Source organism: Microcebus murinus, chromosome 22, assembly GCF_040939455.1.
Source record: "Microcebus murinus isolate Inina chromosome 22, M.murinus_Inina_mat1.0, whole genome shotgun sequence".
NCBI lineage: Eukaryota > Metazoa > Chordata > Mammalia > Primates > Cheirogaleidae > Microcebus > Microcebus murinus.
The window spans coordinates 8,498,373-8,524,300 of NC_134125.1; the positions used below are offsets into that span (position 1 = coordinate 8,498,373).

At 42.2% G+C, this 25,928-nt stretch overlaps 1 protein-coding gene across 3 annotated transcripts in view; it reads left to right on the forward strand.

Annotated features, from left to right (window-relative positions):
* PTPN11 (protein tyrosine phosphatase non-receptor type 11) overlaps positions 1–25,928 on the forward strand; it is an 86,080-nt gene that overhangs the window by 21,007 nt on the left and 39,145 nt on the right. For 2 of the 3 annotated variants that reach the window (XM_075996585.1, XM_012778360.3), the window contains exons 2-6: positions 5,386–5,508; positions 8,252–8,446; positions 10,198–10,390; positions 11,367–11,483; positions 12,087–12,200. In XM_075996585.1, the coding sequence (XP_075852700.1) occupies positions 5,386–5,508; positions 8,252–8,446; positions 10,198–10,390; positions 11,367–11,483; positions 12,087–12,200 (742 nt within the window). The remainder of the gene's footprint in view (positions 1–5,385; positions 5,509–8,251; positions 8,447–10,197; positions 10,391–11,366; positions 11,484–12,086; positions 12,201–25,928) is intronic. The other variant, XM_075996584.1, reaches the window with a different exon arrangement.

Below are 25,928 nucleotides of genomic sequence, written 5' to 3' on the forward strand. Positions count from 1 at the left end.
CTGCTCCCTGGACTAGAGTGCCATGGCAACCTAGCTCACAGCAACCTCAGACTCCTGGGCTTGAGCAATCCTTCTGCCTCAGCCTCCCAAGTAGCTGGAACTACAGGCATGTGCCATGATGCCCAGCTAATTTTTTTTCTATATATATTTTAGTTGACCAATTAATTTCTTTGTATTTTTTAGTAGAGACTGGGTCTCACTCTTGCTCAGGCTGGTTTCGAACTCCTGACCTTGAGCAGTCCTCCCATCTCGGCCTCCCAAAGTGCTAGGATTGCAGGCATGAGCCAGTGCGCCCAGCCCTTGAAGAGCTTTATTAAGATATAATTGACATACCATGCAATACACCCATTTAAAGTGTACAATTCAGTTGTTTTTAATATATTCATGCATTGCAATGATAACAATTATAGCACATTTTCATCGTCTTGAAAAGAAATCATCGCCTCTAAAAGAAAGCCCTACCCGCTGGGCGTGGTGGCTCACGCCTGTAATTCTAGTACTTGGGAGGCCAAGGCGGGCGGAATGCTTGAGGTCAGGAGGTCGAAACCAGCCTGAGCAAGAATGAGACCCCTGTCTCTACTAAAAATAGAAAGAAATTAATTGGCCAACTAAAAATATATAGAAAAAAATTAGCTGGGCATGGTGACACATGCCTGTAGTCCCAGCTACTTGGGAGGCTGAGGCAGGAGGATCACTTGAGCCCAGGAGTTTGAGGTTGCTGTGAGCTAGGCTGACGCCATGGCACTCTAGCCCAGGCAACAGAGTGAGAGACTGTCTCGACAACAACAGAAAAAAAGATTCATCATCATTGTAGCATGTATCAGTACTGTATTTCATTTCTTTTCATGGCTGAATAATAGTTCATTGTATGGATTCTCAGTTTGTTCTTTTTTTAATTTTTTTATTTATTTTTATTTTTTTTTTGAGACAGAGTCTCACTTTGTTGCCCAGGCTAGAGTGAGTGCCATGGCGTCAGCCTAGCTCACAGCAACCTCAATCTCCTGGGCTCAAGCAATCCTCCTGCCTCAGCCTCCCAAGTAGCTGGGACTACAGGCATGCACCACCATGCCCGGCTAATTTTTTGTATATATATATATATATTTTTAGTTGGTCAATTAATTTCTTTCTATTTTTAGTAGAGATGGGGTCTCGCTCAGGGTGGTTTCGAACTCCTGACCTCGAGCAATCCGCCCGCCTCGGCCTCCCAGAGTGCTAGGATTACAGGCGTGAGCCACCACGCCCGGCCTCTCAGTTTGTTTTTAACATGAACCTAAGAACTATCATCTCCATTTTGCAGATGAGGAGTGTGAGGTGGAGAGAGATTAAATAACTTGCCCAGGTCACAGAGCTAGTAAGCGGAAGAGCGCCCAGGCATGCCCGTCCTATCTGATCAGGAACTCCTAACCTTAGTGTGGTGTGGCTCTCCTGGTCCGTGATGCATGATTTATGATAGCTCTTCACCCTTCCTCCTTCACTCTTGCCAAACACTTGAATTGGGTCAATATTTGTTGAGAAGTCTGTTAAAAGTTCACTTGATTGTCAGTATTGGGACGCTACATTTAATATTGACTTATGTTCCTGGGAGCATTTAAAAGCATTGGATTGGCCTATAAAGATCCAGGATAATTAGTCTTTAGAAATTATTCTCTTACCACAAATCTGGATGTCTTATGTTGGATTCCATGGAGGAAGTCTTGCTGGGAACCAGAGAGGACTCTTATGAAGCAGATGACATCCATCATGGACTTTGTCATCTGTGTGTATTTTAAATTTAACACATTTTAAGCCTGGCCAACACGTGGAGACTCTGTCTCTAACAAAAAAAAAAATTAGCCAGATGTGGTAGCACGTACCTGCAGTCTCAGCTACTTGGGAGGCTGAGGTGGGAGGATTGCTTGAGCACAGGAATTGGAGGCTGCAGTGAGCTAGGATTACACTACTGCACTCCAGCCTGGGTGATAGTGAGACCCTGTCTCTAAAAAAAATTTTTTTTAAATTTATTTTAAATGATTTCAAATTTACTAGTTAACATTGTACAGGTTGTGTATTCCTTATCCAAAATACTTGGGACCAGAAGTGTTTTGGATTTCAGATGTTTTCAAATTTAGAATATTCATCTTTTTTTTTTTTTTGAGATAAAGTCTGTATCACCCAGGCAGGAATGCAGTGGTACGATCATAGCTCACTGAAGCTTCCACCTCCTGGGTTCAGGTGATCCTCGTGCCTCAGCCTCCCAAGTAGCTGGGATTATAGGCCTACACTACCATACCCAGCTAATTTTTAAAATTTATTTATTTATTTATGTATTTTTGAGACAGGGTCTTACTCTGTCGCCGGGGCTAGAGTGCAGTGGCATCATCATAGCTCACAGCAACCTCAAACTCTTGGGCTGGAGTGATCCTCCTGCCTCACCCTCCTAAGTAGCTGGGATTACAGGTGCTAATATTTCTATTTTTCATAGAGATGGGCTCTCGCTCTTGCTTAGACTGGTCTTGAACTCCTGGCCTCAAGCTAAATTTATTTTTTGTAGAGATGAGGATCTTGCTCTGTTGACCAGCCTGGTCTCAAATTCCTGGCCATAAAGCTGTCCTCCCACTTTGGCCTCCCAGAGTGCTGGGATTATAGGCTTGAGCCACCGAGCCTGGGCTCTATTTGTACGTGTTATATACTGAAGGATCTCTAATCTGAAGACCTGAAATCTGAAATGCTTCAATGAGCATTTCCTTTGAGTGTCATGTTGATGCTCAAAAAGTTTTGGATTTTGGAGCATTTTAGATTTAGGGTACTCAACCTGTACCATGTTTGCCTTTCTCTCTCTGTATTTATACACACATGTATACACACCCCCCCCATACACACATATACATATATGCACACATATGTATGTATAGTATATATAATTTTTTTGGCAACATTTGAAAGTAAGTTGCAGACATGATGTCTCGGAGCTCCAAAATACTTCAGTGTATATTTCCTAAAAACAAGGACACTTGGTCACGGAACCACAATATATCATTGGAATTTACATTATAACAGGTCTGCAGTACATACAACCCCCTCCACCCCTCCCCATCAATGGAAAGATTGTCTTCCATGAAACCCATCCCTCGTGTCAAAAAGGTTGGGGACCACTGAACAATCCTACCATCAAATCCTTAGATCCTTTTCATATTATTTCAGTAATGTCCTTTATAGCAAAAGACAAACACAACAAAAACTCTTCTTTCCTTTCATTCCTTTCTTTTAGGTCCATGATATTATCCAGGTCATGCACTGTATTACTTGTTAGGTCTTGTGATTGGCCTTTAATCTGGATAGTTCTTTGCCAACACCCCCGCCCCCTGCATGACAGTTAGTTTGTGGAATGCCACTTATTTGGGGTTTGTCTGAAAGTATTTGTTAGATTTCTCCACTGTGAAGTTCATTAGTGGGTTTTTTTTTTTTACTTATTAATTAACAAGTAATTAATAAGCATTTTGTGGGAGGTACTTTAAGTTAATTGCTGTAAATATCCTGTCCCTCCTGAACTACTAGTTTTAGCATCCATTGATGATTCTTGCCTGAACTATTAATATGATTAGTGTCAAATGGTGATTTTCTAATTCCATCATTTTTTTTTTACATTTATTATTTGTGATTCTATTGCCTTCTTGCTGGTGGAGACTCTGCAAAGTCCCAAGGTGGTACAGGGCATCATGTGGCAAGGGGGCTCATGAGAGATGGCCCAACTGGCTTTTCCTTTTTTTTCTTTTTTATTTTTTTGAGACAGAGTTTTACTTTGTTGCCCAGGCTAGAGTGAGTGCCGTGGCGTCAGCCTAGCTCACAGCAACCTCAAACTCCTGGGCTCAAGCAATCCTCCTGCCTCAGCCTCCCCAGAAGCTGGGACTACAGGCATGCACCACCATGTCCGGCTGATTTTTTTTATATATATTAGTTGAGCAATTAATTTCTTTCTATTTTTAGTAGAAATGGGGTCTCACTCTTGCTCAGGCTGGTTTTGAACTCCTGACCTTGAGTGATCCTCCCTCCTCGGCCTCCCAGAGTGCTAGGATTACAGGCATGAGCCACTGTGCCCGGCCAAGGCCCCAGTTCTTAATACTGTTACATTGGGGATTAAGTTTTAATGTTAGTTTTAGAGGGGACAGACATTCAAACCACAGCATTGTCTGTTTGTGACTGGCTTATTTATTTCACTTAGCATGTTTTCAAGGTTCATACATGTTGTTTATCTGTTCATCCATCGATGGGCACTTGGTTTTCTTCTACCTTTTGGCTTTTGTGAATAATGCTGCTATGAACATGGGTAGTGGAAAAATATCTATTTGAATCCCTATTTTTAATTATTTTGGGTATTTAACTGGAAGTGAAATTTTCTGGATCATATGGTAATTCCATGTTTAATTTTATGAGGAACCTTAATTAGTTTTTAAAAAATTAGTATCTGTACAGACTCTTGGTTTCCTATTTTATTCAATGGGTTCTAATCTGTTAACATCATTGTTTATTTTGAGGTGCAAATTGCCCCTACTTTGGCCAGTGGTGGATTCTTCCAGTTGGCTCCTGTATCTTTTTGACATGTCCTTCTTGGAACTGTTTCTTATCTTACACAATAGGATGTTCCAAGCTCACCTTCTTACTTTCACTGCCCCAGCTCTGGAATCAGCCACTTCTCCAAGGGGCCCAGTTCGTTTTATTGGAGAATGGTATTTAGAAACCAAGATAAGGGTTTTAGATGTGCTGATTTTGCCTGGAGTGTCGCTGCTTCCAAATCCCTTCAGATTAGAGAGCCAGGAAATGTATGTATTCATAAACACACACACACACACACATACACACAGAAGCATACATTTCCATTTCTATATCTATATATCTGCCTCTATAGGTATATTAAAAATTAGAGCCTGCACTGCTACTTCCAATTCCAGTCTAACACCACAGGGTATATCTGGCTTTCTCCCTTCCCAGATTTGTGTCTTCCTCTCCAATGGTGAAAAACCTGGCTTGTTATCCTCAGTATGTTTACTTATTTATTAGGTAGCTTATTAATTTATTTATTTACTTTGCTCAGTCTCATTCCATATGCTCAGCGTTCTGGCCACATGGTTTGTTTTTTGGGGCCTGGTCCCATCAGTGCCCTGTTTTAATACCCCCACCTCTGACCAGGTCCCCAGCCCCCACTACTGTGCCAGCAGATCCCAGGCCCTACCAACAGAGAGCAGGGAGGGGGCAGTGACCAAGGAGAAAAGGTTACAGGGACAGGGAAGGTCTTCATTTGTATTTTTAGTAGCGACTCTACTCATAAGGCATCTTAGCTGTGTTGATCTGGAAAGTAGTGTGGATAGAGTCCTTTGTTTATTATTATTCTTTCTCTCTCTCTTTTCTAAGATGGTTTCACCCAAATATCACTGGCGTGGAGGCAGAAAACCTACTGTTGACAAGAGGAGTTGATGGCAGTTTCTTGGCAAGGCCCAGTAAAAGTAACCCTGGAGACTTCACGCTTTCTGTTAGGTAAGTTGGGATTAAGAGAGAGAATCCTGGGCGTGTTTTCCAGGTAGGAAATGGTAAAGCCACACTTGCACAATTCGCTCCCCTCGTGGAGAGTTTGAAGGCCTGCCTGCTGCCCTGGCGTGAGGGCCTGCTGGAGCACTGGCCTGCTTAGGGAGTCAGGGAGTGGCCTCCTCTGAGTGACATTCAGGGGCTCAGACATTCAGCAGGAGGGGACATTTCTTTTCCCTGAGGGACCCTGCTGAGGGTGAGTTGGGGCAGGCCTTAAGAGTTCCTAAGCCCTGCAGTGCTGGGCTCAGTCCTGCTTCCACGCCTCTTGAACCTGGTCTCTGCATTTTTCTTTTCCCTTCTGTTGCTTTCTTAACTGGAAAAGTACTTTCCAAGGATTCCTTCGGATCACTTTCTTTTGTCAAGAAATAAAACATGACTGAGGAAGTTGTGGTCCCCTCTGTCTCCCTGGCCAGTCCCACTCCCCAGAGGAAGCCACCGTTATTCTTGACATGTATTCTTCCTGAATGTGTTTTGATACTTACACTGCATGTGAACAAGATAAAGTCGGTTTGTGTGTTTTTCTTTACTCATTTATTTTTTTAATTCTTTTTTCTTTTTTTAGTTGTCACAACAGTCTATACATTTTCATGTTTGTGTGTTTTTAAATTCACATAAATGGATTTAGAATGTTGGCATCATTTTGCAACTTTCTTTTTAAAAAGTCTGTTCTATGCTGGTCCATGGAGATCTAATTATTAATTTTAATGGCTATAAAATAGTATGAGCATATTAATTTACCCAGTCTCTTAGTGATGGGTGTTGGGTTGTTTTCAGTATGTACTAAATTTTTATGGACAGTATAGTGAGCATCCTGTTATATGTCTCTTTGGGCAGCTGTGGGAGAGTTTTTCTAGAAATTGACTTTCTTTTATTCTCCTTACACTAGCCCATTCTAGGAGCTAGAACTGAACTGCTTTATGAATTTGCTTTTATGACTACTACTTTTGTTTATTTATTTAGTTTTGATTTTTGTCTTACTCTTTAGAACCTGTAAATTTACTATTTTTAAATAAAGAGATAAGTAAAACATGTTCCTGAGGACTTATTGAGGATCTTTTCGAGACTTGAGAAGTTCCTCTTTGCTATAGGTCAGTTTCTTGAGAAGTCCCTGTCACTGGCCTTTACTTTGTTTCACTAGAAGGAGCGGGTGGGGGCCTGCATAAGTCTTCTGGGCTTGTCTCACTACAGACTTCTAACCTAACGTCTGGTGACATTTGAGCTGTAAGAGTTTGGATGGAGATGATGTGATGATGATGATGATGGTGATGATAGTGATAGCAAATATTAGCAAGGCCTTATCATATGCCAGGCTATTGTGCTGAGCACATATTATTATTATTATTATTATTTTTTGAGACCTAGTCTCACTCTGTTGCCCAGGCTAGAGTGCCAGGGTGTCAGCCTACCTCAAACAGCAACCTCAAACTCCTGGGCTTAAGTGATCCTCCTGCCTCGGCCTCCTGAGTAGCTGGAACTACAGGCATGCACCACCATGCCTGGCTAATTTTTTCTATATATTTTTAGTTAGCCAATTAATTTCTTTCTATTTTTAGTAGAGATGGGGGTCTCGCTCTTGCTCAGGCTGGTCTCAAACTCCTGACCTCGAGCCACTCACCCACCTCGGCCTCCCAGAGTGTTAGGATTACAGGCGTGAGCCACCATGCCCGGCCTCTTTTTGCAATTTTTACATTTTTTTTTGAGATGAGATCTTGCTGTGTTGCCCAGGCTGACCTCGAACTCCTATGCTTAAGTGATCTTCCATCTCAGCCTTCCCAGTAGCTGGAATGAGAGGTGCATGTCACTGTGCCTGGCTAGTGAGATCACTTTTGACACATGTATTTATTGATGTCACTAACAACCCAATCAAAATATAGAACACTTCCATCACCCCAGAGAATTCCACTGTGCCCCTTTCTTTCCAGTCTTCCTCACTCTAAGAGGCAACTACTCCTCTCATTTCTATCCCTATAGACTAGTTTTGCTTATACAATTTTACGTAAATGAAGTCATAAAGTTTATATTCTTTTGTGTCTGGCTGCTTTCTCTCAATATAATGTTTTTGAGATTCATCCATTTTGTTGGATGTATCAATTTTTTTTAAAATTTTTGCTGCATGGTATTTCATTGTACAAGTATGCAACTATTTGTTTATACCTTTTTGTGATTAAACAATAGAAACATTTTTTATTATGAATATTGCTGCAATGAATATATTTTTTTTAATTTTTCTTTTTTTTCTTTCTTTCTTTTCCACTATATCTCATCTTACACATGCAATGAATATTCTTGTACAAATATTTTGGTGGCTATTCAATTTCATTTCTTTTGGACAAAATACTTAGGGTGGATTTATTGGATTATAAGGCAAGTGTATGTTTAATTTTGACTTTAATTATATGTGACCTTGATCAGTTAATGATGGGAACAATTATTGTCACTTAATATATGCAATTTGGCAGGTCAGTCATTCAAAGAAGATGGACAAGGTAAAGAAACTAATAAACAAAGCCCTTTGTGTTGAATTCGTTCACTGTGTGGTTGTTTCACTCATTTTTTTTGTTACAGGGAAGGGGCAAATTCATTCCTTGGGTTTGTTTGAACATTCAGGTGAAATCTGATATGGAACATGAGATCCATTTTTACTAGTATAACTCTTTATTTGTCCCCCCACCCCCCTTCCAATGGACTATTTTAGAAGAAATGGAGCTGTCACCCACATCAAGATACAGAACACTGGTGATTATTATGACCTGTACGGAGGGGAGAAGTTTGCCACCTTGGCTGAGTTGGTCCAGTATTACATGGAACACCATGGGCAATTAAAAGAGAAGAATGGAGATGTTATTGAGCTTAAATATCCTCTGAACTGTGCAGACCCTACCTCTGAAAGGTCAGTGACATTTTAGTGGCCACAAAGTCTGCGTATCTCTTGTGCCATATGTGCTATACATTATGCATTATGGAGGTCTGTCTATGACTGTATGACTCCAACGGCCTATATCTGTCTTTCAACCTGTAATCTTTAACGTATTATAAGATTAAAGTAAGAATAATAGCATCAAATTATTCTCAGAGGATCCTTTTCTTGCAAAAGCTTCAATCAGGGTAACTTACACTCATCCTACAGGGATCTCTATACTATTCTTGTATGTACTCGGTCCATGTGTTAATTGTAAGACTTGCTGAACTTCCGCTGATAATCTTAGTGAGTTATTAAAGGAAAACAAATGATAATGGAGACACCAAAAGAGCAGCAGTTCTCTCTGGTGGCTCTGGACCAGTTATTCAGCAGTGCCACCAACAGATGTCAGTTTAAGCTCAACAGTGGAAAAGCAGAGAGCTCAGAGGGTCAGCTTTCTCATCAGTTCTTTTTCTGTTGGATCCACAATTATGTGAGAATGACCTTGCTTAGAGGGAATTGTACTGTTTTAGAGATCTTTCCCTTTGTGTTGGAATTCAGCTGATGAAAGCGTGGGCTTGACTTATTTGTATTTATTACATTGGTTTCCTACATTCCAAGCCTCCTCTCTGACTTGGTATGAATTCAGGGTCTCTTAATTAGTTTGTACATTTTCTATCTGCAGGTATGTTTTTTCAGCTTACTCCTTTATGTCAGTGCTATTATGTGCTGATAATTTTTTTCTCCAGCGACCTCTGTAGCTTCAAGCAAAAGGAAAAGCTGTCAGCCAATTAATTCTGAGCAGTTTATTTCTACACTTTACTCTTTTTCAGTTGAATATGGATAAAAAGTAACTCAAAAATATATTCTTTTGGTGATGAATCATTAGCATTACCTGCCATGATAGTGCTTACTTTCTTACCAAGATCCTGAGGGAAAAAGCCACATTATGAATGTTAAGGTGTTTTCCATAGTAACTTAGAGGAGTATTGTCTCAAAGTCTGTCCTCGGATGGCCTTGGACTGCCTACATCGGGACTGTCTGGTGTCCTGGTTAAAATGCAGAGTCCCAGGCCTCATTCAGACTTAAGCATATTGGTATCTCTGGTTGTGGGGTGTGTGGAGAATTCATATTTTTGGCAAACACCTCCACCCCTACTCCAAGTCTTATGTGCATTAACGTTGAGATGATAACCCAGTATTTAGTTCAAAGACATTGGAGGATATAGAAGTATAGGTTATAAATATGGAAAAACTGGGAATGCATGAATTAACTGTAATGAAGATACTTTTTAATATAGGGTTTATATGCCAAAGCAATGACGAGCATTCAAAATGATTTTCTGTCTTATCACAATTTTTTATTCTAACTTCTTTAAATGGCTGTGATTAAATAGTTGGTCCCTTTACGACTGGGCAATGTAAAAGTGGCAAGTTGCATTTTGAAAAGATGGGACATTTAAAAGAAAACAAGGAAGATTGAGGATATTCGTCTCCAAATGTCTGTGAGCTCATTTAAAAAAGTTAGCAAAAAAAAAAAAAAAAAGTTAGCAGTCATTCTTAATAATCTTTGTCATTTTTCCTGCCTGCTTAGGCTGCAAATTCTATCATATATGAGATTGATCAGTCCCTCAGAGGAATATGCCTGTTTTTTAATTGTGTTTAGGAGAGCTGATTACATATATAGTAGTTTTGTGAACCCATGGGAGAACTCAATTCATTTTCATTTTTCAAAAAACACAGGTGGTTCCATGGACACCTTTCTGGGAAAGAAGCGGAGAAATTACTAACTGAAAAAGGAAAGCACGGTAGCTTTCTTGTCCGAGAGAGCCAGAGCCACCCTGGAGATTTCGTTCTCTCTGTGCGCACCGGTGACGACAAAGGGGAGAGCAATGACGGCAAGTCTAAAGTGACCCATGTCATGATTCGCTGTCAGGTAAAGCTCTAGTGAAATGTCATCTTTTTTTTTTTTTTTTTTTTTTGAGACAGAGTCTCACTTTGTTGCCCAGGCTAGAGTGAGTGCCGTGGCGTCAGCCTGGCTCACAGCAACCTCAATCTCCTGGGCTCAGCGATCCTACTGCCTCAGCCTCCCGAGTAGCTGGGACTACAGGCATGCGCCACCATGCCCAGCTAATTTTTTGTATATATATTTTTAGTTGGTCAATTAGTTTCTTTCTATTTTTGGTAGAGACGGGGTCTCGCTCAGGCTGGTTTCGAACTCCTGACCTTGAGCGATCCGCCCGCCTCGGCCTCCCAAAGTGCTAGGATTACAGGCGTGAGCCACCACGCCCGGCCGAAATGTCATCTTTGGGTGATCTTTCTGCTGGAAGCAGATAGACACGTTACATCCAAAGTTAGATTTTCTTTGCTCATGTAGTCAAGGTCTTCTATGCTTTTAGTATGTTTATACATCCCCACCCAACACATTTGTATTATTCATTTGTTGATGGACACTTAGGGTGTCTCCATATACTGGTTATTGTGAATAATGCTGCAGTGAATGTGGGAATGAGGGATAAACAGTAATTTAACATAAAAGTACTAAATAATAAACATCATCTTTTTTTTTTTTTGAGACAGAGTCTCACTTTTTGCCCAGGCTAGAGTGCTGTGGTGTCAGCCTAGCTCACAGCAACCTGAAACTCCTGGGCTCAAGTGATCCTTCTGCCTTAGCCTCCCTAGTAGCTGGGACTACAGGCATGTGCCACCATGCCCAGCTAAGTTTTTCTATATATTTTTAGTTAGCCAATTAATTTATTTCTATTTTTAGTAGAGATGGGGTCTCGCCCTTGCTCAGGCTGGTCTCGAACTCCTGACCTTGAGCGATCCTCCCGCTTTGGCCTACCAGAGTGCTAGGATTACAGACATGAGCCACCATGCCTGGCCTAAACATCATCCTTTTGTCTTGAAAGGAACTGAAATACGATGTTGGTGGAGGAGAACGGTTTGATTCTTTGACAGACCTCGTGGAACATTACAAGAAGAACCCTATGGTAGAAACGTTGGGCACAGTACTGCAACTCAAACAGGTGAATATACTGGAAGGCTAAAGCTCCTCTTTATAGAGTTTAAAAAATCCTAATATAGAATTTTGCAAACATGAAGTAGACAGATTAATATCATCAGCCTGCACATACCCGTCACCTAGCTTCAGTTATGATCAACTCATCAAATCTTTATTTATATATTACTCCACTCATGGGCCACTTCTTATAGTGTTTGGAAACAAAGCCAGATGTTATATTATTCCCGTATGTATCTGTAAAAGGCCTTATAGAATTTTTAAAGGAAGTTTTCACTGTAGATCCACCTTTGGTTACCTTTAGGTGACTATGCTTACTTTGGAGTTGTTGTTATTTCAGAGTTCACCCTTATGATAGTAACAGATGGTATCATCTCTCTAAATAATGTTGTGGTCTATTTATAAAAAAAAAAATAGGTGTGAATTTATATCAACAGAGTAAAGTATATGTGGGGATTGCAGGAAGAACAGAAAAGTGAAACTGTTGTAAAAATTTTTATTGTGAAATACTGGGTTCTTGCCTTTATGAATATCGACATAGAAGTCTTTTTTTTGCATTAACACCTTTTTCTTTAATATTTTCTTTATATCAACTGCTGAACTTGATTAGCCCCTCAACACAACTCGTATTAATGCTGCTGAAATAGAAAGCAGAGTTCGAGAACTAAGCAAATTAGCTGAGACCACAGATAAAGTCAAACAAGGCTTTTGGGAAGAATTTGAGGTAAGTTATTAAAAGATTGTTTTTACCTGAGTCATTAAATCCTATTTTTAACGGAGGAGAAGTTGGTCTTGTGTTTGGAAATGAATCCGAAAGACTTGAGTCTGACGTCCTTTCTTAATTCGGCCATTGATTGACGTGGAACGAGTAGCCAAGGGGGCTTCTTTGAAATAGAAGAGCATTGTGTTCTGAGAGAAGGGAGCTGGCAGTTAGTATTCACTGGGCGAGCCAGCAGCTCCATTTGGCTGTGTAGGTTTGGACTTCTGACAAAATCTCAGAAAAACAAAAGGATCTAATTCCTTTGGAAGATTTCCAGCTTGCACTGGGGTCTTTAGAATCGATAGCCTTAGTGCCATGGGTAAGTAAAATAGAAACATTTCATGGTGGCTGCTGAATTTGAGAATTCAAATTGATAACTCTGGGAAGTTAAGTGAACTGATTTCTTTCCTGAAACCAACTTGGGTAGGAAATGGCCCTGGTGGGAAGGTGCTGCGTTCCTGTTGCACTCTTATACGTCACTTAGCCATTGGGACTGTAATCTCTTTCTTTCTGTCCTCATCCATTTTACATAAAACGTCTTGAAAAACAAGGATTCAGGCATATTTACATATATAGTTATCTCTAGCACGTAGCAGCACGGTGCCTAGTACACAGCAGAATCTCCATAAATGTTTGTTTTTTTTTTTTTTTTGAGACAGAGTCTCGCTTTGTTGCCTAGGCTAGAGTGAGTGCCGTGGCATCAACCTAGCTCACAGCAACCTCAAACTCCTGGGCTCAAGCAATCCTTCTGCCTCAGCCTCCCAAGTGGCTGGGACTACAGGCATGCGCCACCATGCCCGGCTAATTTTTTCTATATATATTATTTGGCCAATTAATTTCTTTCTATTTATAGTAGAGACGGGGTCTCGCTCTTGCTCAGGCTGGTTTCGAACTTCTGACCTCGAGCAATCCGCCCGCCTCGGCCTCCCAGAGAGCTAGGATTACAGGCGTGAGCCACCGCGCCCGGCCTATAAATGTTTGTTGAATGAGTGTTTAGTTCATGTTTCTCTCTCTCTCTCTCTCTCTCTCTCTCTCTCTCTCTCTCTCTCTCTCTCTCTCTCTATCTCTCTATCTCTCTCTTTTAAGAGACAGGGTCTTGCTCTGAGTGATGCAATCATAGTTCACTGTAACCTCAAACTCCCTGGCTCAAGTGATCCCCCTGCCTCAGCCTCCTGAGTAGTTAGGACTATACGCATGAGCCACCATGCCCAGCTAATTTAAAAATTTTTTTGTAGAGAGGGGTGTCTTGCTATGTTGCCCAGCCTGGTCTTGAACTCCTGGCTTCAAGTAATCCTCCTGTCTCAACCTCTCAAAGCACTGGGGTTACAGGCTTGAGCGCTTGCCCTAACGTTTACATCATTTTATTATTACTCTTCTGTTTTTATGGGAATGATTTTCCATAATTTTTGTAGGGCTAGAATTTATAACTATTTGTGGAACGGATGAATGAATAAATGAATAAATGGGCACATAAAGTCCTTTTAGCCACGTGAGACTTCCTGAGATAGATATTTCCATTTTATAGATGAGATGCCTGAGGCTCAGGGAGGTTAAATAAATTGTCTGACCTTCGAATCACAGATAATGATTGAATTCCAGCACTGGAGATGTGTACAGAATAGAACATTCTCAGTCCTTGTTCAGCATCGCTGAACAGGGACTTGAATTCAGGTTTGTTCACTTGTATGAGACATTAGGCTGGGAGGACACTATGGTGAACAAGGCAGGCAGGCTTACTACCTTGAAAGGAAGCTTCTAGTTGAGAGAGGGAAAGCAGTGGTGATGAAAAGCATCAATACAAAAGTGATGGTAAACATAATGAATCAGAATTTCAAATCTCAAGCTCCCTGCTCTCTTCTTTCTGCTCTGCCTGCCTTGATAATAAAAGACAGCATTTCAGCAATCATTCATTTCATTATGCTCATTCATTTCATCTTCATAAAGCCTCATGAGATAAGACACGTAGATACAGAAGTTTTAGAAATCTCTCACCAAATCGGAACAAAAAAATCGATTTTTCCAAAACTTTTTATTATGGAGAATTTCAATTATATATAAAAGCAGAGAGAACAGGATAGTTACAGCAGTGTACCTGCCACTCAGCATTCACAATTGTCACCATTATGGGCAGTCGTTTTCAGCTATACCCCGCTCCCTCCCCTAGCCCTGACTTATCTTGAAGTAAATCTCATACATCATTTCATCTGTGACTGTGTTTGTTCAGAAAGTTATAACCAGAATACCATTATCATATCTAAAACTATTAACAGTAATTCCTTAATGTTAACCCAGATCAGTCACTGTTCACATTTTCCTGATGGCCAATTGCCATTCACACGTGCACTTGCACACACACACAAACAACTCCCTGGTGCCATTATCAGCTTCACTATACTATTTTATTTATAAACATTTCAATATTTTGGAATTCTTAAAATATTAACCAAAATACTACTTATCATATGTAAAAAAAAAAAAAAGAACAGTTCATCAAGTCATTGTTCATATTATATCATTTGTTTTATAATTTAAAAAAATCTTTGTGTGATCATTTTTTTTTTTTTTTTTTGAGACAGAGTCTTGCTTTGTTGTCCAGGCTAGAGTGAGTGCCGTGGCGTCAGCCTAGCTCACAGCAACCTCAAACTCCTGGGCTCAAGCTATCCTCCTGCCTCAGCCTCTCGAGTAGCTGGGACTACAGGCACAAGCCACCATGCCCAGATAATTTTTTCTATATATATTAGTTGGCCAATTAATTTCTTTCTATTTATAGTAGAGGCGGGCTCTCACTCTTGCTCAGGCTGGTTTTGAACTCCTGACCTTGAGTGATCCGCACGCCTCGGGCTCCCAGAGAGCTAGGATTACAGGCGTGAGCCACCACGCCTGGCCGTGTGTGATCATTTTTCAAATAAGGACCACATACTATAGTTGGTTGATCTGTCTTGTAGTATTTCTCTTTTTGGTTTTATTTTTTTTTTATTAGTAGTATTATTTTTGAGACAGAGTCTGTTGCCCGGGCTAGAGTGCCATGGTGTCAGCCTAGCTCACAGCAACCTCAAACCCCTGGGCTCAAGTGATCCTCCTGCCTCAGCCTCCCAAGTAGCTGGGACTACAGGCATTTGTCACTATGCTGGGCTAATTTTTAAAAATTTTTTGGTAGAGATGGAATCTTGCTGTGTTGCTTAAGCTGGTCTCAAACTCCTGGCCTCAAATAATCTTCTTGCCTTGGCCTCTCAAAGTGCTAGGATTAAAGGTGTGAGCTACCACGCCTGGCCCTCTGTTAAGTTTCATTTATAATTATATAAAATATTGCCTTTGATAGTCAAATCTAAAACAACAAAGTCCAAAGAAGTCGACCTTCTATACCTGTTCTTTCATCTATTTTAGCCATAGTATAAAACGTTACAGTTTATCATTACATTTAAAAAATATAAGCAAATATTTCCATAATCCCACTTTTCCTTAGATAACCAGTAGCATAACTTTACATACTTTTTTCTAACCTTGCTTTTTTCAACATCCTGGATATTACTCCATAGTAGTATCTAGAGATTGTCCTCATTCATTTTTTTACATAGTACTCCATTGTGTGGTTGTACCATAGTTTATTCAACCTATTGATGGGCATTTGGGTAGTTTCCAAATGTGTTACAAAGAGGATTACAATGAATAGCCTTGTGTATACATCATTTTTTATTTTTGCCAGCTACTGTTTTTTTTTTTTTTTTTTTGAGACAGCATCTCACTTTGTTGCCCAGGCTAGAGTGAGTGCCGTGGTGTCAGCCTAGCTCACAGCAACCTCAAACTCCTGGGCTCAGGCAATCCTGCTGCCTCAGCCTCCCGAGTAGCTGGGACTACAGGCATGTGCCACCATGCCCGGCTAATTTTTTCTATATATTTTTAGTTGGCCAATTAATTTATTTCTATTTATAATAGAGATGGGGTCTCGCTCTTGCTCAGGCTGGTTTTGAACTCCTGACTTCGAGCAATCCGCCCTCCTCGGCCTCCCAGGGTGCTAGGATTACAGGCTTGAGCCACCTTGCCCGGCTGCCAGCTACTGTTAATATTTATATTTTTTATATTCCATGTTAAGAAAAATGATGGTTACTTATCCTTAACTTTTATTATATATTATACATGATTTTGGATAGTATACTTAATATCTGCAAAATACTTTTTAATTAAAATTTTGGTTAAATATCAAAAATAGTGAGCTATATCATAATCTAGACCCATAATAACCTTACTCTTCATTTAAAAACGATAGCTGAGCAAGACCCTGTCTCTAATATGATAAAATAAAATAAAATAAAAATAATAGTTGGGGTGATCATTTGCATAAAGGATTTTTCCTTTAAAGTGAATATGAACTTGAAAAATTATAACAATGAGGTGATATTTAAAAAGTATAGCATTTTTTAAAATTAAAAATTAATTTTTTTAAAACAAAAAATGACAATGTTTGGTTATCATGGTGGATTCTTTAACAGTAGCTTCACTTAGAACAACACTTAGGGAAACAAAATCAAACCTTCTAAAGAGCTTATGGCAGTGGCTTTTTTTTTTTTTTTTTTTTTTTAATTATCCCATTGGCAGGTCAAGATATGAGTTTAGAAGGAAGTCCTAGCCTGACTCTTCTGGCCATGGAAAAAGATGGTAGATTCTAAATGCTGAACTGATGATTTCACACTCTGACATCTCACATTCTAGTCATCTTTTATATATTATTAACAACAAAAAGGGGAAAAATTGAGTTGGCTTCAGGGGGAAATGGAAAATAATGAGATCACATCTATACTCTATAAGTTCTCCGTAGAGGTCAGACTGAGGTTGTAAAATTGTGGTGCATTAAATCAGGGGCATTAATGTTTCATTGAAACTGAAGTGATATCTAAACAGCTGATGGCCTGCTTCCTAGATCCTCACATACCAGCTTCTCAAATTCAGTCAGTTTTAAAAAATTGCCCTTTAAGGTTGGAATCAGGGAAATAAAGCTGAGAACAGAGGAAGCCATTATAGAAAAAGTTATTAATAGATACTTGGAAGCTGATACTCATTATAATCATAATCCTTTGAGGCTGAAGTTTGATCCACAACAGCAAGGGATTATTATTTTAGTGATTGTATCTTGGTTATTTCTCAGGTGATAAATTTGTAATCACTTCCTTCCGAAAGTGTGCTCTGACGGTCTTTAAAACAAACTAGAGCTGTAAATTGCAACGCCATTGGTAATTTAACTCTGACAACTGTGTTTTGTTTGTATGCCTTGTTCCCGATGTTCTATAAAACTCCACATTGTCATTTCAGGTATGTTTACTCAGAAGATGCTTATAAATTATTTTGCTTTGGATATATCTTAAAATATAAACTCTCTTGTGAACAACTCTTTGGTTCTTTTCTCCTTGGCTGCTAAAATAAATTCAGGTTGATGATTTTCTTCTAGGACATGTTGTATAATCAAGACATTGCAAATCCAAGTCTCTGATTTTTCCTACAGATTGAATGTTTCTTTATTTTAATTTTTATTTATTTCAAAAAAAATTTCTTTTGAGATGGGGTCTTGCTATGTTGGAGTGCCCAGGTTGGAGTGCAGTTCACAGGCACAATCATAGCACCATGAAGTCTCTAACTTCTGGGCTCAAGTGATCCTCTCAAATAGCTGGAACTCTAGGCATGTGCCACTGTGCCCGGCTCAGATCGCCCCTTTCTGATCTGTGTAAACATCTCATATCTCCTGCATATCTCTGCTTATGAATGTAAAGAGGTGGATAACATTTTTGGATTTATTGAAGTAAAGTTCTGCTCACATGAGATTGACACTACATGACAAGGCAGGTTATAATTCTATAATTTTGTGCCTGCAATGTGCACATTACTTGAAACTTGAATCAACCTCATGCACCAGCATGGCAAGGTGCACGTTGCATGGCCACTTTTACAAGGTTATCTGCCCCTTCCCTGTGCCTGTGCTTCTCTTTTGAGTCCTCTTGGCCTGACCTGCCAGGGGCCACCATGAGTTGAGCCTGGACATTGTAGCTGATTGCAGGGTACTGCAGGACCCAATTTGCAATGGACAGTCCATTGGGCCTTCCTCTTTCCCTCTGTCCTCCTCCTCCAACTCCCTGTCCTCTCTGTATCCAGTATACTTGACCTCCACATACCTGCTTCATTCTTTTCCTTCAGCAGATTTTTCTGCTTCTTGACTTACAAACCTTAGTGCTAGCCCCTTTCATATACGGAAACTAGCAACTTTCAGTCTTTTTTTTTTTTTTTTTGAGACAGAGTCTTACTCTGTTGCCCAGGCTAGAGTGCTGTGGTGTCAGCCTAGCTCATAGCAACCTCAAACTCCTGGGCTCAAGCAATCCTTCTGCCTCAGCCTCCTGAGTAGCTGGGACTACAGGCATGCGCCACCATGCCCAGCTAATATTTTCTATATATTTTTTTTTTTTTTTTTTTTTTTTTTTTTTTTGAGACAGAGTCTCGCTTTGTTGACCAGGCCAGAGTGAGTGCCGTGGCGTCAGCCTAGCTCACAGCAACCTCAAACTCCTGGGCTCGAGTGATCCTTCTGCCTCAGCCTCCCGAGTAGCTGGGACTACAGGCATGCGCCACTATGCCCGGCTAATTTTTTTTTTAATATATATATCGTTGGCCAATTAATTTCTTTCGATTTATAGTAGAGACGGGGTCTCACTCTTGCTTAGGCTGGTTTTGAACTCCTGACCCTGAGCAATCCGCCCGCCTCGGCCTCCCAAGAGCTAGGATTACAGGCGTGAGCCACAGCGCCCGGCCTATTTTCTATATATTTTTAGTTGGCCAATTAATTTCTTTCTATTTTTAGTGGAGAAGGGGTCTTGCTTTTGCTCAGGCTGGTTTCTAACTCCTCACCTTGAGCGATCCACCCGCCTCGGTCTCCCAGAGTGCTAGGATTCCAGGCATGAGCCACCTCGCCTGGCCAACTTTCAGTCTTTGTACCAAAGTCTCAGAAATCCTCATTGGCTCAGATGCTGTCCATGTCTGGTCCAAAGAGGAGTGTCAAGGACGTGATGCCATAGAACAAATGAGTCTGCCACCAGACCACCCTGTTTGGGGATAAATCGTTCTCAGAAATGAGAGTTGTAGTTAGTTGGGCAGATGTTCCAAAAATATCTACCAAAAACTATAGACACTGGTGGTGGCAGTGACTTATTCATTCATTCATTTGGCAAATATTTATTGAGCCTCGACTCTATGCCTGGTTCTATTCTAGGTTCCGGGGATGTAGCAGTGAACAGTCAGTCTTTATTCTTTTTTTTTTTTTGAGACAGAGTCTCACTTTGTTGCCCAGGCTAGAGTGAGTGCCGTGGCGTCAGCCTGGCTCACAGCAACCTCAGTCTCCGGGGCTCAGCGATCCTACTGCCTCAGCCTCCCGAGTAGCTGGGACTACAGGCATGCGCCACCATGCCCGGCTAATTTTTTGTGTATATATATTTTTAGTTGGTCAATTAATTTATTTCTATTTTTGGTAGAGACGGGGTCTCGCTCAGGCTGGTTTCGAACTCCTGACCTTGAGCAATCCGCCCGCCTCAGCCTCCCAAAGTGCTAGGATTACAGGCGTGAGCCACCACGCCCGGCTCAGTCTTTATTCTTATGGAGCTTATTGGGAGACAGGAAATAAACGAAGAAACAGTTAAATATTCAGTAGATGAGATGGTGATCCGTGCTATGGAGAAGATAAAGAGGTGCAGGATAAAAAGGGAGTGTTCGTAGGGCGTTACATAGCTCTCTCTGAGAAGGTGGCATTTGAGCAAAGCCCCGAGGGAAAGAAGGGAGCAAGCCATGCATATAACCTCCGGAAGAGCATCCCAGGCAAGGGGAACAGCAAGTGCAAAGGCCCTGAAGTTGGGGTGTGCTTAACGTGTTGCTGTCTGTGGGCACCAGCACGGTGGAAGTGGAAAGGTGCAAGAGGGAAGTGAAGGTGGGGCAGTGGTGGACGGGTCTCATCATGAACGGCATTGTGGGTCACTGGAAGGCCTTTGGCTTTTACTTGGAGGATGATAGAACATCTGGGGAGAGTTTTTTTTTTTTTTTTTTTTTTGAGACAGAGTCTCGGTTTGTTGTCCAGGCTAGAGTGAGTGCCGTGGCGTCAGCCTAGCTCACAGCAACCTCAATCTCCTGGGCTCGAGCGATCCTTCTGCCTCAGCCTCCCGAGTAGCTGGGACTACAGGCATGCGCCACCATGCCCGGCTAATTTTTTATATATATATCAGTTGGCCAATTAATTTCTTTCTATTTATGCTAGAGACGGGGTCTCGCTCTTGCTCAGGCTGGTTTTGAACTCCTGACCTTGAGCAATCCGCCCGCCTCGGCCTCCCAAGAGCTAGGATTACAGGCGTGAGCCACCGCGCCCGGCCATCTGGGGAGAGTTTTGAGCACAAGAGAGAGGTGATCACTCTGGCTGCTGTGTGGAGGGCAGCCCACAATGGGTAGGTGGAGGCAGGGGGACCAGGAAGGAGGCTGTCATAATCATCAGAGCAAAGGCATGGTGATGGTTGGCACAGGGCAGCAGCAGTGGAGATGGTTGGGTTCTAGAGCTGTTTTGGAGGTAGAATTGCCAGTATTTGAAGGTAGAGTTGACAGATCGTGTGGTATGACGGAACAGAGTCAGGGTAAGATGAATGCACGTGGCCTGAGTGGTAGGATGGCATTTACTTGGGTGGGGAAGATTGGAAGGAACAGCTTTTAGGGGAGGCGAAGTTTGCTGAAGTTCAGCTGCCCGGGAGATATCCACTTGGAAGATGAATCTTCAGTCTATTCAATGGCGATACAATTGGGATTGTGCTAGAATGTTCTTCCTTCCTTCTTCACCTGGCTAACATTTCTTCAGCCTTCAGTCCCCAGCCTTACAGCCATTTTCAAGAGAAACCTTCCTTGATCCCTGTATCCATGCCTGGATTGGTTCTTCCTCTTGTATGTGTGCATAGCAGTGAATCCTTTCCTTTATACCACTCTGTCTTTGAAATTCATCAGTCATTTGTGTGGCTATTGCTTTAATGTCCTGTGAATCCATAGAAGCAGAGAACACAAGAAGGTCTGTTGGAATAAAGCGAGGTTTTGCTCAGATGAAACCGAGAGGGAACAGATAAAAGAGGCACATTTTGATCCTGCTGTGTGGATAAAGATCCACATTTTGTCTGCTATGTGCATATTATGTAGGAAAATAACCTAGATCAGCCCATGGACCCAACAGAGACAGGTGGCCCTATTCTGTTCATTGTAGTTCCAGAATCCAGCAGAGAGCTTGGCACACAGTAGGCACAAAATAAGTATTTGTTATATATTGAATCTGTTTTCAGTATTAAGAGATCTGTGTATAGTCAACGAACAGCTTTCTGATGCTTAAGAAGTATGGAGGAATGTTCTGGGCTTTTCGTGATGTTCCCCTGTTCAGGGCTTGCTGATGCACAGAAAGTCTCATGCTCTGCTGACTGAGCTAGCTGTAGCTGGGCAGATAGATGTAGGAAGCACATTTTTACGCTTTGAGATCCTTGTACTCACATGCCCGAGAAGATCTAATTCAGATTTGCAGTGCTCAATTTCAGAAAGATTTTAGTGTTTGAACCTTCTGTTTCTGATTTAAGAAATACTGCAATACCCAAAAAAAAAAATAACAACCCAAAAAACCCTAAAACCCCAAACAAACAAACAACAAAAACCCCATATAACACTTTATTAAACCTGGGGTTATTTTTTTCTTAGTGCTTTCAAACTTGTTTTCCTTAGTAATTTTTTTCCTTTTTTTTTTTTTTTTAAGCCCAGCCTCTTTCTGTCCTGCCAGCCTCTCCCCTCTGTCATGGTCTGACGCTGTTTGCAGGTTGCACTAGCTGCATAGACGGTCCAGCTTCCACCTGCAGCGCTGCTCACGGCTGTGTCTCCAGGAGAAGCTAGTGTGTCCTCAAACCCACAGTCCTGTTAGATTTTTTTTTTTAAGTGATTACATCCTGCTTAGGGGAGCTATAAATTCGACTTGGAGATGGTTTGCTTTTATGGAAACAAGACTTTAACTGCACCCCAGAGCCGTGTCTAGAATAATAATTCCTACCGGTGATCTCTAGTGGAAATCTTCCCCTTGGTGACTAAGCAACACCACGGTGAACAACAGCCCCCAATCTCACGCTTAAAAATGCTCCAGGATGGCAGGCTTGTGCCGTAAACAGGACTTTCTATCTACGTCTGGCTCCCTGTTGCTTAATATTAAATAGAAGAGCTCCTGCCTTCCTCTGGGCAGAACATGTCAGTGGTTAGAGGTCTATTCCACAAGCTGAATGCTCCACTTTGGAGAAATTCCTTTGTTTCCTTTGGAATATTTCTTTCTCTTTTGTTTCCTTGTAACCTCCATCAAACGCTCCCCCTGCCCAGCATCTTTTTCTCTTAAAGGTGTTTTTTTTTTTCTTTTTTCATTTTTTTAAAAACAAAATTTATTTTTTATTTTTTAGAGACGGAGTCTCTGTTTCCTAGGCTGGAGTGCAGTGGTGTGATCATAGCTCACTGTAACCTTGAACTCCTGGGATCAAGTGATCCTCCCGCCTCAGCCTCCTGAGTAGCTGGGACTACAAGTGCAAACTACCACACCTGGCTAGTTTGTTAATTTTTAAAAAATTTTTGTAGAGACCAGGTCTTACTGTGTTGCCCAGGCTGGTCTTGAACTCCTGGCCTCAAGTGATCCTTCCACCTTGGCCTCTCAAAGTGCTGGGATTATAGGCATGAACTACTGAACCTGGCCTTATCTAGCTTTATACTTACTCTTTCTTGGGGAGTGCATCCATTTTCATCCCCTTCTTACTACCTGTAAGTTGATGTTGGTTTTGAGCTCTGGTTTAGTCTTTTGGATTGTGTATTTCACATTTCTTCTTGACTGATATATCTCTTCAAACTCAAGCATGCCAAACAGGACTTGTTATTTTCTCCTTCAAGTCAAAAGTCCCCTTTTCCTTTCCTGTCCCTGCTGGTCGTGCATTTAGTCTCTGGCCCTGTAGGCTGGGATCCTCACGGTGTCCCTTAACTCACTTTTCTCCTCTTTGCCTCATACCTTGCCATTTGCCAAGTCCTGTTGGTTTTTCTTTTCTAATGTGTTTCTGGTCTTAGAGGAAGGAAGGAAACTAGCATTTATTGTATCCGTTGTGCTGCATTTTGGGCCAGGGAAGGCAGCTTATTGCATCCCCAGATCTTGAGAGGTAGGTAGAGTCATCCTCGGGCACTCTGAGAGATCAGGGCACCTGCCCAGGTGAGCAGCGGCCGAGACGGGAGTCTAGCCTGATGCCGGAGGTTCGGGCTGTCCTCATCTGTGACAGCACGAGCTGCTCTCCGGCGCTAGCCTCATGGGCCTCGGACCCTCCTTTCGTCCTGCACGCTGCTCTGCTCTGAGCTCTTCTCACGTCTCTCTTCTGCTCAGAAACCTCAGTGGCTCCCTGCTTTCTACTAGAGGCATGGCATTTTCATTTTAAAGCGACTCCCAGAAGTGAGAAGGTCGTCCCCAGGGACATGCCCGGCAAGTGGTTGGCTGAAGTTTGGGAATTTCTGACTCCAAGTCTACCAGGCCATGCTTCCTCTTGCTCAGCCACTGAGATTCTTTTTTTTTTTTTTTTTTTTGGAGACAGAGTCTCACTCTGTTGCCCAGGCTAGAGTGAGTGCAATGGCATCAGCCTAACTCACAGCAACCTCAAACTCCTGGGCTCAAGCAATCCTCCTGCCTCAGCCTCCCGAGTAGCTGGGACTACTGGCATGCGCCACCATGCCTGGCTAATTTTTTCTCTATATATATTAGTTGGCCAATTAATTTCTTTCTAATTTTATAGTAGAGACGGGGTCTCGCTCTTGCTCAGGTTGGTTTTGAACTCCTGAGCTCAAACGATCCGCCCTCCTAGGCCTCCCAGAGAGCTAGGATTACAGGCGTGAGCCACCTCGCCTGGCCAGCCACTGAGATTCTTCTGCCCTGTTCTAAAGCCCCCCACCCTTCTTCTCACTCTTTCCATGTCTCCCCATTTTCCACCACTTCCCAGCTCCTTTCTCCTGCCACACACTCTCTGGTCACTTGGTTCCCTTTGTGTTTGCCCCCCAATTTACCAGGCCACCTTCCTTTCCTACCTGTACCAAGTAAGTCTTTCACCTGTTTCCAGCCTCAGAAACGTTCTTCAATTAGTTTTCCTGGATCTCCTTAAATTCCACACCATGTAATTCATTGCACGCTTAATTAATTATAGATTTTTGTCTTGTACTATTTGTTGACATTTTGTATGTCAGAACCTGTTCTTCTCCGAGGACCATGCCTTTTTAATTCGTTTTCTACTTATGCTGCACCTTGTTGGAGGCAGGTGGCTTACAACGAGCACCTGGGAGGGAACCAAGTCTTGGGTTGGTTTGATCCATCACAGGGCTTTGGGACCTTCTCTGGTGCTGGGAGTCTCCAAGCGCCCTCCACTGCTGGCTGGTGCTGTGGACTCCTGCAGGAAGAGCTGCCCCAAACCCTCCACGGGGACATGGGGACAGGCCTTGCAGCGCGGTGTCAGAAAGCGGGGAGCTTCCACCCGCCGTTGACACCAGGTGACGCTGCAGAGCTCTCAGGGAAGAAGACGGAATGAGACATTGCAGTGTTTTTCTGCAGAGAGGACAGATGCCAAAGGAAAACAGAAGTTCCTTCAGCCCGGGTAGAAGGCCCGGTTTGGGAGCCTGCCCAGGTGGTTACTGCTGTCTTAATAATTATTCATGGCATCAAAACCGGAGAGTCCATCTGTCTGACAGCCTTTCTCAGTCGCTTTCCTTTGCAGTAGGAGGCCACAGCCATGAGGGGTAGGGGGAGAGTTAGAAGGAGCTTTTACATTTTTATTTATTATTAATTTGTTTATAAAAACCTGTCATTGAAACTTTCAAACAGACCCCGAAATAGAGAAAATGGTGCAATAAACTCCCTTTGCCCCAATGCCCAGCTTTAACACGTACCTGCATTTTGTTAATCTTCCTCTCTCCCCATCCCCTCCCTGCCCCTTCCAATATACACACCCTGTAGCTTTCTTCTTTACAGAAGAGCAGCCATACAGCTTGGTCTGGCCTTAATGGTCAATGTCACTATTCTTTGTTCCCCCGAGCAATTTGGTCCTGTCGCTCAGAGCAGTGTAGGCAGAATGGTCGTTGGGGCATTGTCATGGTGCGTGGGGACGCCTGGCTCTCTCCTGGGTACTATTCCTCCACTCTCAGTCATGAAATTCTAATGAAGAGCCAGGCCCAGTGGTTTTCAGTCAGAGGGCTTCGGAGGCCTGTGGGGGTCTGTTTTGGTCATCACAGTGACCGGGGCTGCTGCCCCTGGCACTTAGGTTGGCAGGGTCTGGGGGTGGGGAGCGGATGTTCAATGGCCGTACATGTAAGGGATGATTCTGCATGGTGATAGCTTGTCCCCTCCGCAGTTGGCGGTGCCGCTGGGCGCTCCTGAACACAACGCAGGTGAGGGCGTTGACTTCCTCTTGATGCTTTTTTTTTTTTTTTTTGGAGACAGAGTCTCACTCTGTTGCCTGGGCTAGAGTGCTGTGGCATCAGCCTAGCTCACAGCAACCTCAAACTCCTGGGCTCAAGTGATCCTTCTTCTGCCTCAGCCTCCCGAGTAGCTGGGAATACAGGCACGCGCCACCATGCCTGGCTAATTTTTTCTACTTTTAGTTGTTTGGCTAA